This window comes from Arachis hypogaea, chromosome 13 (genome assembly GCF_003086295.3).
Source record: "Arachis hypogaea cultivar Tifrunner chromosome 13, arahy.Tifrunner.gnm2.J5K5, whole genome shotgun sequence".
NCBI lineage: Eukaryota > Viridiplantae > Streptophyta > Magnoliopsida > Fabales > Fabaceae > Arachis > Arachis hypogaea.
In genome coordinates, this window is record NC_092048.1 from 52,597,668 (window position 1) to 52,608,911 (window position 11,244).

The 11,244-nt window shown below is 40.3% G+C and overlaps 2 protein-coding genes across 2 annotated transcripts; one reads left to right on the plus strand and one right to left on the minus strand.

Moving 5' to 3' along the window:
• The first annotated feature begins 914 nt into the window (after nt 1-914).
• On the plus strand, nt 915-2,809 carry LOC112734312 (protein MAIN-LIKE 2-like). Its single transcript, XM_025783567.1, has 5 exons — nt 915-986; nt 1,475-1,533; nt 1,756-2,385; nt 2,503-2,590; nt 2,684-2,809. The coding sequence occupies exons 1-5, from the start codon at nt 915-917 to the stop codon at nt 2,807-2,809; spliced, it is 975 nt and encodes a 324-aa protein (XP_025639352.1).
• A 1,448-nt stretch (nt 2,810-4,257) lies between these two features.
• LOC112734313 (uncharacterized) lies at nt 4,258-6,141 on the minus strand. The gene is made up of 2 exons (XM_025783568.1): nt 5,470-6,141; nt 4,258-5,379 (listed from the first exon to the last, which is right to left on the minus strand). Exons 1-2 carry the CDS (start codon nt 6,139-6,141, stop codon nt 4,258-4,260), a joined length of 1,794 nt encoding a protein of 597 aa, XP_025639353.1.
• Nucleotides 6,142-11,244: the final 5,103 nt, after the last annotated feature.

Here is an 11,244-nt window from a genome sequence, read left to right on the forward strand (position 1 = left end):
AAAAATAATAAATTAAACTTAAAAAAAATTGAAAATATTATCTGAGAATATAGGAATCATAGAATATATAATATAGGAGTATATATACATTAATAATAAAATAAAATCATAGCATATAGAATTGGAATCTTTCAATATTTTTAAATGAATTAAATGAATTCATTTAAAAATAATAAATTTTCATTCACTACAATGATTAATACTCATTTTGTTTACTGGACCGTATTAATAAGAGAGAAATTAAAAAATATATGTAATTAATTTAAATAATTTATTTAAGTATCAATTAATTAATACTCATTTTATTATATATAAAATAATAAGATAATAAATTAAGTTAAATGAATTCATTTATTTCATTGCCTTATATATTATTTATTAAATCATTTAATATTTAGGGTAAAAAACTCAAATGAGCCAAGGGGAGCTCATATTTACCCAAATCCGCCAATTCAAATTTTGCTACAACAATCCACCAGATCACATTTTTATATAATTCGAATCAAAAGGATTCGAATTAGCTTTGAACGTAATTCGAATTGATTGAATTCGAATTACTCCCTATCACTCTTACCACGTAATTCGAATCAAGTTGTACCGAATTATGCATGGAAATTTGTGAGTAATTCGAGTGGAGTTCATTCGAATTATAATGGAGAAGTTCGAATTATATTAATTCGAATTACATGGAGAAGGACACACGAGTGTAGTTCGAATCATATTGATTCGAATTACCTGATTTCGGCTACACTAAGTAATTCGAGTCGACTTGTTTCGAATTACAATGGATTCGCATATATAAAGAGTTCGAATCAAGTTCATTCGAATCACTTTCTCATTCTCATACCCCACCAAATTCCAGAGAAAACGACCAACATTCGGGCCAAGTAAGACCGGAGCGGCATATTCAGGCGATGGGGGACGATCCGGGGAGGCTTTATCGTTTGGATGGAGTTGCTCATATCGCTGGGGTGATCAACGACGAGGTTAGTGGTCGCTGATGTTGCGCTGTTGATAGTGTTTTCTGTTATGATAGTGGTTTTATGATAGTGGTTTTATGATAGTGGTTTTATGACATTGGTTTTATGATAGTGGTTTTATGATAGTGGTTTTTGTTAACGGTTTTTGATAGTGGTTTATGTTATTGTTAGTGGTTTAGGATAGTGGTTTGAAAACAGTGGTTTAGGAAAGTGGTGTTAGCCAGTGGTTTTTGTTAATGGTTTTTGATAGTGGGTTATGTTAGTGTTAGCGGTTTAAGATAGTGGTATAGGCTAGTGGTTTTTGTCACCAGTTTTTGTTAGTTGTTTTTGTTAGTGGTTTTTGTTAATGGTTTTTGATAGTGGTTTTAGTGTCTGTTAGCGGTTTAGGGAAGTGGTTTAGGGTAGAGGTATAGGCTAGCGGTTTTTGTTAACTTTTTTTAGTGGTTACTGTTTGTTGTTTTTTGTTAATGGTTTTTGCCCGTGGTTTATGTTAGCGGTGTAGGTTTTTTATGTGGTTTGTGAAACCGGTTTATGTATTCAATGTTGGTCGCAGGTTTAATATGTTGCATCGAACGATTACTTTTTTTGTTCTTTATGAAATGAATTGTATATGTTAGTGGTTTGTTAAAATGTTCTAATTATGCGGTTCATCTACTGTCCAGCCTCGGCGTTGCATATCCAGCGTTAGGCGGCAGCAGGGGATGCGTCTTGATGAGAGATACGTTCCGTACTTGCAGATGGCCGGCTTGTACCATCTTGCGAGACTGAACGACAGATGGTTCCGACTAGACGAGCCTCTAGTCAGTGCATTGGTGGAGAGGTGGCGGCCTGAGACACACACCTTCCACATGCCGTTCGGAGAGTGCACCATCACGCTTCAGGACGTCGCATACCAGCTGGGGTTGCCGGTGGACGGTCATTACGTTAGTGGTTGTCTGAAAGACTTCCACCTATACATTGAGGGTGGGAGGCCTGCTTGGACGTGGTTCCATGAGTTGCTCGGTGTCTTACCTCCTGAAAACCAAATTAAAAAATTCGCAGTCAACTGCACATGGTTCCAGGAGACATTTGGAGAGTGTCCCGACGGGGCTGACGATGAGACAGTTAGGCGCTTTGCCCGTGCCTATATCATGGTGTTGTTGGGGACGCAGCTGTTTGCCGACAAGTCCGGCAATCGTATACACATCAGATGGCTACCCTTTGTTGCTAGACTTGAGGAGATGGGTGGCTACAGTTGGGGGTCGGCGGCACTAGCATGGTTGTACCGATGCATGTGCCGAGTTGCCAACAGACATGTGGTAAAGTTAGTTGGGCCGTTACAGTTACTGCGGTCTTGGATCTTTTGGAGGTTTCCTTCTTTTAGGCCTCCTGGGTATGATGCGTTTAGCTGGCCCCTTGCCTCGAGGTACCTTTATTGTTTTGTATTATGTATCGTTATGGTATTCACTTTCAATTATGCAAGCAATTTGATGTCCGTTAGAATGACTCACGAATGCATTAACAAGTTTAACTTATTACGCAGGTGGTCTGGTTACAATCCTGGGATTAGCAACAAGGGACCTCGGGTGCAGATGGCTCGCCTGAAGATCGACTTGTTACAGCCTCGGGATGTAAGTATGCTGAGCCCATATCTATATCTAGTCGTTCTTTCAGTTTATATATTCTAAAAGAGACCTCTAATTGATTTTATATGGTTTTTTCAGTTCATATGGATGCCCTATAGCGCACTCGACGTCATCCAGGTTGTCCATCCGGAGGTCTTGGAGCCTCGGCATACGATGTTATGGCGGTGTGTGACGTTCCTGATATATTTTGCGGTTGTTGAGTGACATCAGGTTGATAGAGTGTTACCGCAGTTTGGCGGCGTACAGCCCCCACCACATCCCCCCTGAACATCGACTTCTTGATGTCGAAGGACGGGAGAGGAGGTGACCGTTGGTTCCCGTCGCACTTACCTGACTGGCATCTTCACTGGCAGAATCGTGCGGAGCACATTTTACAGTTCGACATTGTGGCCGACCCTGGTCCCTCGCATGATTTCTTGGCATGGTGGCATCAGCATGGAAAGAGATTCCTGTCGCTAGAGATGTACTTGGGGGATCCACGAGGTATTCCTATTCCGGAGGAGGCGACTCAGAGGGGTGCAGGCCGAGTTCCTGACAGACGTCGTGTTGAGAGGAGAGCTCGAGTCGGGACACGTCATAGCCAGCGTGAGCATGCCTGGCTCGATCATGCTATGGAGGAGGTTGAGGACGCAGGTAGGGCTCACGGGAGACGAGGTGGGCGTGAAGGCAGGAGGAGTGGGGCTGATGCTAGAGATGATGCACATCAGCCTGGGAGGGATGCAGCTGGAGGAGGTGAGGCAGTCGGGGTTGAAAGGCCCCATCAGGGGGGACATGATGGTGAGTGGTATGGATCAGGTATGGGAGATCCCTCGACTCACACTGACGTTGGGCTTGGAGATTATTTCGTCGGTGTTCCCGGTGACGATCAGACACTTCAGGACAGTACTCCATGGGTGAGTCCGGGCTCCATGTTTCCAGACTTTCTTGCTAGTGACGGGATTGTGGCAGAGTTCGGTGGACCACATTTCCTTGAGGATATCCGGACCATCATGCAAGAGGATGATGCTGCACGAGGACGAGCTCAGACGATAGGGACACAGGCACCATTAGATGTAGATCTGAGCGAGCCTGCCACGGTGCCTCCTGTGCAGACTTTTGCCCTGGGTGGGACGCCAGCATCCGCACATACTCTAGGGTCACATTCAGTTGCCGGCCCGTCATCATCCAGACCGGTACATGTCCCGCCCAGGACGCCGACAGAGGATGCTCTGGATGACGACCACGACTCGATTGAGGATGAGGAGCCACTGATTCGGAGAGGTCATAGGACACGGGTTCCACGCCGTTGTTTCACGGGTTCGCACCTCCTTAGATGATTCGGGGATCGTCGTGTATTTCTTATAGTCATGTTTTTATTTTGTGTCTTCTTAATTGGTTATCGGTGTTATGTATGAGCTTCTTTATGTTTTTGTGCATCCAACAGTTACTTTGATGTTATTTAGTGTATTATCAAACACCTAGTCAGAAGGTGTACTTTGGTTATGTGACTTAACTCCATAATTAGAAAGACATTCAACATACATATTTCGTACGAAATACAACTTTCATGACTTATAAAACACAACTTAGTTTCACCTAGAACATTGGTTGCTAAGTAAAATAAAATACACGTGCTGAAGTTAATAGAAATAAAAACAGAGAAACCAACGTTCCTATTCATTCCCCCCTGTGCCTGTGGGTCGTCCGGCCTGCGGACAACTCCGACGAGTGTGTCCTGGTTGCCTGCAGAGGCCACATCTCTTTGGCCGGTTCGGATTTGCATCATCCATGTTGGTGCGTATGCGAGTAGACCTCGGCCGACCCTCCCTCGCACGCCTCATTTTCAGATCTGGTATAACGGTGGGCCCGACATATGGTGGCCAGAAACCCTCCTGAATGGGAGGTGTGAATCCCATCTGATAGACACCGAAAACAGAACTCAGGCGATAGACTTCGTGGACGTAAGGCTGCCAAGTTAGACGTGAATAAGCACAGCATGCAAGTGCGTGAGGACACGGGAAATGAAGCGCTTGGAAGTATCCACAATCATAAGTCTGAGACCCTAGTGAGACCCTGTAGGTACCAAGTGAGAACGAACTTGTCAGAGTCGTTTCAGCTACAGTGTACTCCGAGTTATCCCTGTCATAAACAGTCACCGTGAAGCACCTGGCCGTCTTCAGGTTTGCCTCGATACACTTTACCAGGTATTGACTGAATTGTTGTCCGGTACCCATCTGAGCCTGGGCCTCCCTCCCCTTACGGACAAATAGTTCCGCAAGCCTTCCGTATGTGGCCTTCACCAGCGAGCACACAGGGAGGTTCCTTACCCCCTTCAGGATTGAATTCACACACTCAGATATATTGGTCGTCATGTGCCTGAATCTCCGACCCTCATCACAGTACTGTGTCCACAACGAATACTCGATTCGGTTCGCCCAGTCACACATTGCCGGATTCTCAGACCGCAGAATGTCAAACCAGTAGTCGAACTCCACCTCGGTCTTCGCATATGCCGCGTTCACAAGAAGCCTCCAGGCATCTTTGCCCTTGAAGGTGAGGGCAAAATTAGCTGCAACGTGTCGAATGCAGAATGCCCGGTATGCAGCCGGAGGTAGCCATCCCCCATCGGGTGCCTCGAGTGCTGCCTTGATGCCGTTATGCCTATCTGAAATAACTAACAGACCTGGCTGAGGTGTCACGTGCTGACGGAGGTGGGAGAGAAAGAAGGACCATGACTCAGCATTCTCACCCTCAACTAGTGCGAATGCCACAGGGAGTATGTTGGAATTCCCGTCCTGTGCAATCGCCACAAGCAACGTTCCCCCATACTTGCCATATAGATGGGTGCCGTCAATACTCACCAACGGCTTGCAGTGACGAAATACCTCGATACAAGGGGGAAAAGTCCAGAACATCCTATGAAAATAAGCTTGAGACTCATCCACCTGTCCCCCAACTTGAACAGGGCAAGTCCTGAGGACTGCTACAGTACCAGGCATCGTCAACTGAACTCCTAACACCCATCGAGGGAGCTCATTGTACGACTCATCCCAGTCCCCATAGATGATTGCAACCGCCTTCTGCTTCGCCATCCACATCCTCCTATATGTAGGCCTGAAGCCAAAGTGTGCAGCCGTGACATTTAGAAGCACCTTGATGTTGAAGGATGCGTCAGCCCTAACCATTGGCATAATGAATGTCGCTATCACATGGTAGTCCAAACTCCTATGGTCGCTGGAGATGGAGGTGGCGAGACAGGTATGCGGTCCGTTGTACCGCTTGACTTCCCAGATGCCTTTGCGTTGCCGGAGACTCAACCGAATCAACCATGTGCACCCATTCCCAAACTCAGAACACTTTCCCACGTACCTGCGATAGTCAGACTCAACTACCTTGTACTGTACCCCTCGGCGGATGCTGTACGTCTTCACACTCAACAGCGCCTCATCTTTATCCTTAAATTGTTGACCAACCTGGAACTCTGTCATACCGGCAGACCCTTCCGTATCTCTAGCGCCAAATCCAACAAGCTGCCCAGCATATTCGTCCTGCCTCATGGCATCCAGGTCCAAAGATGAAAAATGGGGTGGGTACTGCTGTGTGCCAGAACTAGATCCACCAGTAGCCCTTATCGGATCACTCGCTCCAACATCATCGCCGCTTCATCGGCGATCATATCCGGCTCTACATCATCGTCATCTGGATCATCAAACAATCCCTCTCCAACACCATCCGGTGTAGGACACTGTACTTCGGTCGGAAGATGTTCCCCATATCCAACCTCGTCTCCAACGTTGCCGCTGAGATCAACAGCAAACGATAGGGAGGCGGCAAGCTGGATCGCTGGCTCATACACTGGGACGGAGGATGAAGCAACCGCAGGTCTCGAGCTCGAACCGGCCACTGCGGCTATAGTGTTGGCATTCAGGTTCGACCCACCCGAGCTGGATACGACGTCAACCAACTTTACCAATAGCTCTGGTGTCCTGACCTCGGGAAACTGCCTACGACAAATAAACATGACCTGCAAGTCCTCATCACTCCCGATCGTGAAACAATCATACTTCACCGTATCATGGAGCACCGTGATTGGAATGCGATAGAAAAACTTCTTAACCCTTTTCACTCCTTCCAGACCAAGCTTGACCAGGACGGAGCTAACGAGAACATCGTAGCTGGTCGTTGGGCTCACGATAATACATAGAGGATCCTTATCAGTGAACTTCACGCCAGATCGAGTTTTTCTCTTAATCGATTCTCTGTGGTGTACTAGCACTAGAAAACTATCCTCACTAGCCATCTCACCTCTTTGTTGACAGCAACATGAGTTCACAGCATATATATAGAGCTCTGCTCCACACTAATTCGAATCAACTTTATTCGCACCATATATATATAATTCGAATCAATTTCATTCGAATTACCATGGATTAGTAATTCGAATCTATATGTCTCGAAATATGCAATTCGTCACCATTTCATACTAATTTGAATTAATATAGTTCGATTTATTTTTGTCTAATTCGATTCTTATTGATTCGAATTACGTGGGGATTTTCCATGTGTAAGGCCCACATCGGTTGGAGAGGAGAACGAAGCATGCCTTATAAGGATGTGGATACCTTTCCCTAGCATGACGCGTTTTGACGAGTGAGTATGGGGGGCTTCGGCTAGCATCCCTATCGTCAAAGGCAAAACCGTGAGGCCTTGTGTGCCAAAGCGGACAATATCGTGCTAGCGGGTGGTCTGGGCTGTTACAGATGGTATCAGAGCCGGAACCCGGATCGATGTGCCAGCGAGGGCGCTGGACTCCCTTAGGAGGGTGGATTGTAAGGCCCACATCGGTTGGAGAGGGGAACGAAGCATGCCTTATAAGGATGTGGATACCTTTCCCTAGCATGACGCGTTTTGACGAGTGAGTGTGGGGGGCTTAGGCTATCATCTCTATCGTCAAAGGCAAAACCGTGAGGCCTTGTGTGCCAAAGCGGACAATATCGTGCTAGCGGGTGGTCTGGGCTGTTACACCATGCATAATTCGGTACAACTTGATTCGAATTACGTGGTAAGAGTGATAGGGAGTAATTCGAATTCAATCAATTCGAATTACGTTCAAAGCTAATTCGAATCCTTTTGATTCGAATTATATAAAAATGTGATCTGGTGGATTGTTGTAGCAAAATTTGATTTGGCGGATTTGGGTAAATATGAGCTCCCCTTGGCTCATTTGAGTTTTTTACCCTAATATTTATGTCGTTTAATGAATCAAACAAAATTTTAAATAATTTAATATCTATTCGAATTAAATTAAATATTTGATTAGTTATGATGGATGTAATTTAATAAATAAAATTAAATATAATTAGTTAGTTATAATTAATACAGTTGAATGAATCAAATACATTAAATTAAAAAATAATTTAGCTAACTTGTCTTTTAAGGACACATTTTAAAAATATTTTTTTTTCATATTTTTTATAAATTTTTTTATAATGTTTCTAGCATATGCTCTAAGGGCACAGTTAGCAGAGCCCATTAAAAAAATACTTAATTAGTTAATACAAATAATTAGTATACTTGATTTAGTTCAATAAATTAAAATAAATAAATGTAAAAGGAAGAGATAAAAAAAAGGTGAATGAATAAAAAATGAGTAGCTATAAAAAAATAAAAAAGTCTTTTTTAGTTTTTATTTATTTATTAATTATTAACTTATTATAATTAATTTCACACCATTTATTATGGTTATTCATCTTACAAATTAACACAATCAATTAGTTTAATTATAGATAATTAATTATAATTGATATAACTCATTTCACTATACTTTCGAAAAAAATAATTAAAAAGACACGTTTTAATTTTTTGTTAAAATAAAATAAAATAAAATACATAAATTGAATAGATATAAATCTGAATATTATAAAATTTTATTAACAATTTAAATAAATTAGTACCATAAAACTAAATTCAATGTCTATTTAAAATAATTACCGACCTTCTATTCTTCTAATTATTAATAATTTAAATAAAATAATACCCTATAATTTATTTTTTTATTTATTATAAGTAATTACTAATATTTTATTTTTTTAATTATTTTCTTATCTTATTTATCATTCATGCTTTCGATCAAATATATTAATAAACAAATAAACTAAATTAACCACCTTAATTATACTTGGACTATTCAAAATTCAACATAATCTTTTTAATTTGGGATTAACTACTAACCATAGAAAATAGAAAATTTAGAGTAAATTAGTATTATGAACATTAATTATGTATTGTGAAATAACCTAAAATCATAATGTAATTTATTTTTAAAGAAATAATCAAGTATTATTGTTAATTATAAAATAACCTAGAATTATAACGCATTTTATTTTAAAGAAACAATCAACCATTAACATTAATAAATAGAAACTATCATCAAAATGCTTTTATTAAAAATATGCGGGTTAATTACTATTCATTATTAATAATATATTGATTATATAAAAAAGTAAAAATATAATTATCCGCATTTACATTATTAGAAGAATTAGTATCACAAGTAGAATTTTATTAAAAAAAAAGGTAAAATTGCATATATATATATATATATATATATATATATATATATATATATATATATATATATATATATATATGTTATGATTTTTGTTAAATAAATAGTAAAAAAAAATGTTATAAACTATATTCTTTCATAAGTAACCCTTTTAAGTTGTACGTTATGTTTGATATGGTTATTTGTATATCATTTAAATTGGCATTATTTTTATAACGATCATTTATTCTTAATAATTGTTAGAGTTTTTGATGCCTTACAATAATTATCTATAAAGAAGAAAAATATATATTCTGAAAAGATTATTAAATAAATTTATTCTTTTGCCCTATTTTCACATAAAAAAAATTTTTGTTCTATCTTTTTTTAACTATTATCATGTTATTATAATTGTTAAAAAATATTGAAAAAAATCTTTAAAATAGAAATAGCGATGACACTTCGAATAATTAATTCAATAGAATTAAACTTAAACGAATAAGATGATTCAATTAATTATACAGATAATAGTATATTTATAAGGTGAGTTCTACCCAACCCCCTCTAAATCAACATGTAAATTATCTTTTGTGACGTGGCATGTTTTAATTGGATGTTTAGTTTTAGTTTGAGTTAATTTAACTCAATAAGAGTTAATATCTTAACTAAAATAGGGTAATTTTGTAATTAATTATTTTTATAAGAGGGATAAATATATAATTTCTATAAACATTAAAAAGTAAAGTTATATTTTTATCATTGTGCAGAAACTCAATTCACCTCAGCCCCATTCCTCTCTGAAATTGAAAGAAAAAATAAACTCAACTATACTTACCCATTGACCCAGCCTCGCCGCCCGCAGCCACACCAACCACCGCAGCCACCTCAACCCCGCAGCCCCGTCCCATGTACAGGCATCGCGTGTGGAAGCTTGGCGCTGTCGCAGCAGCTTGAAGTCGTCTCCTCTGTTCGAGAGCGCTCTCTCTATCTTCACCATGCCCCGTCACCGTCACCATAACCGTCACTGTCAAGAACTTCTTCGTGCTTCCCTCGCCGCCTGACATCTCTGTTCGTTTGGCCTCATTAGTTTGTGCTTGAAAAAGGTGCTTCTTATGATCCTCTTAAGCCTAATGATCAAAGATGGGGTGTTGTCCGATGTGTCGATGCATTGGAGCATACTGTTAAGGTACAATGGAAAGCTGTTTTCATTTCCAATGAAGATAATTTTGCTGGAGACAAAACGGAGGAAACTGTGAGCGCCTACGAACTTGTAGAGCACCCAGACTACTCCTTTTGTTTTGGTGATATTGTGTTTGCAGCTCAAAAACAGCTTGGGAACCAAGCTGGTAAAGATAATGGCAAGTCAGTGACTGACTTGAAGGCGGAGGCTTCTCTTGAAGATGGAAACCAAGTTCATTGTGTAGGTGAGTTCCCTGATAATCCTTTCCTGTGCTGTGTTGGGAATGTTACTGGTTTCGAAGATGGTAACATGGAGGTGAATTGCGCTAATGGTTTCACAACCAAGGCATGTCCTACAATTATATGTATTCATATGCTTTAGTTAAATGAGTAAGCTAGCAAGTTATTATTTATTTATTTTCTCAACAGGTTGCACCTTATGACGTTTTTCGAATTGAAAAATATGAAGGTTCATCTGTTATCTCCATTCCTCATAAAACTAATGTTGATGAGTTACCTCAAGAGATGATTGAACACAGAAGTCTACCCTCTGACAAGAAGGGAAAGGTGTGTAATATGCATTTCCTTGAATATTAGTAGCTGCTGTTGACTGAATTATTTAGGAGACACTAAGACACAGGTCTCACCATGGAAACTATAATTGAAAACATCTAGTTCTAGTTGTTGCTGTTGTGTTGTTAAGATTCATTACCAAATGCAAGTATGCAACTGTCTAATTCCAAACTGAATGTTATGTTTGATGAACAGGACTTGTTAAATAGTGATGGTGTTAGAGAGAATTGTGAAAAGAAATTCGGGGAGTGTAGTTCCTTTTCCCTTCCTCGAGCCGCCTTTAAACTTTTCTCCAGCATTAAAGCCAGCATATTCCAGACACTTGGTGCAACACCCCTTTCAGGAGCAGTTTCCTCAGTAC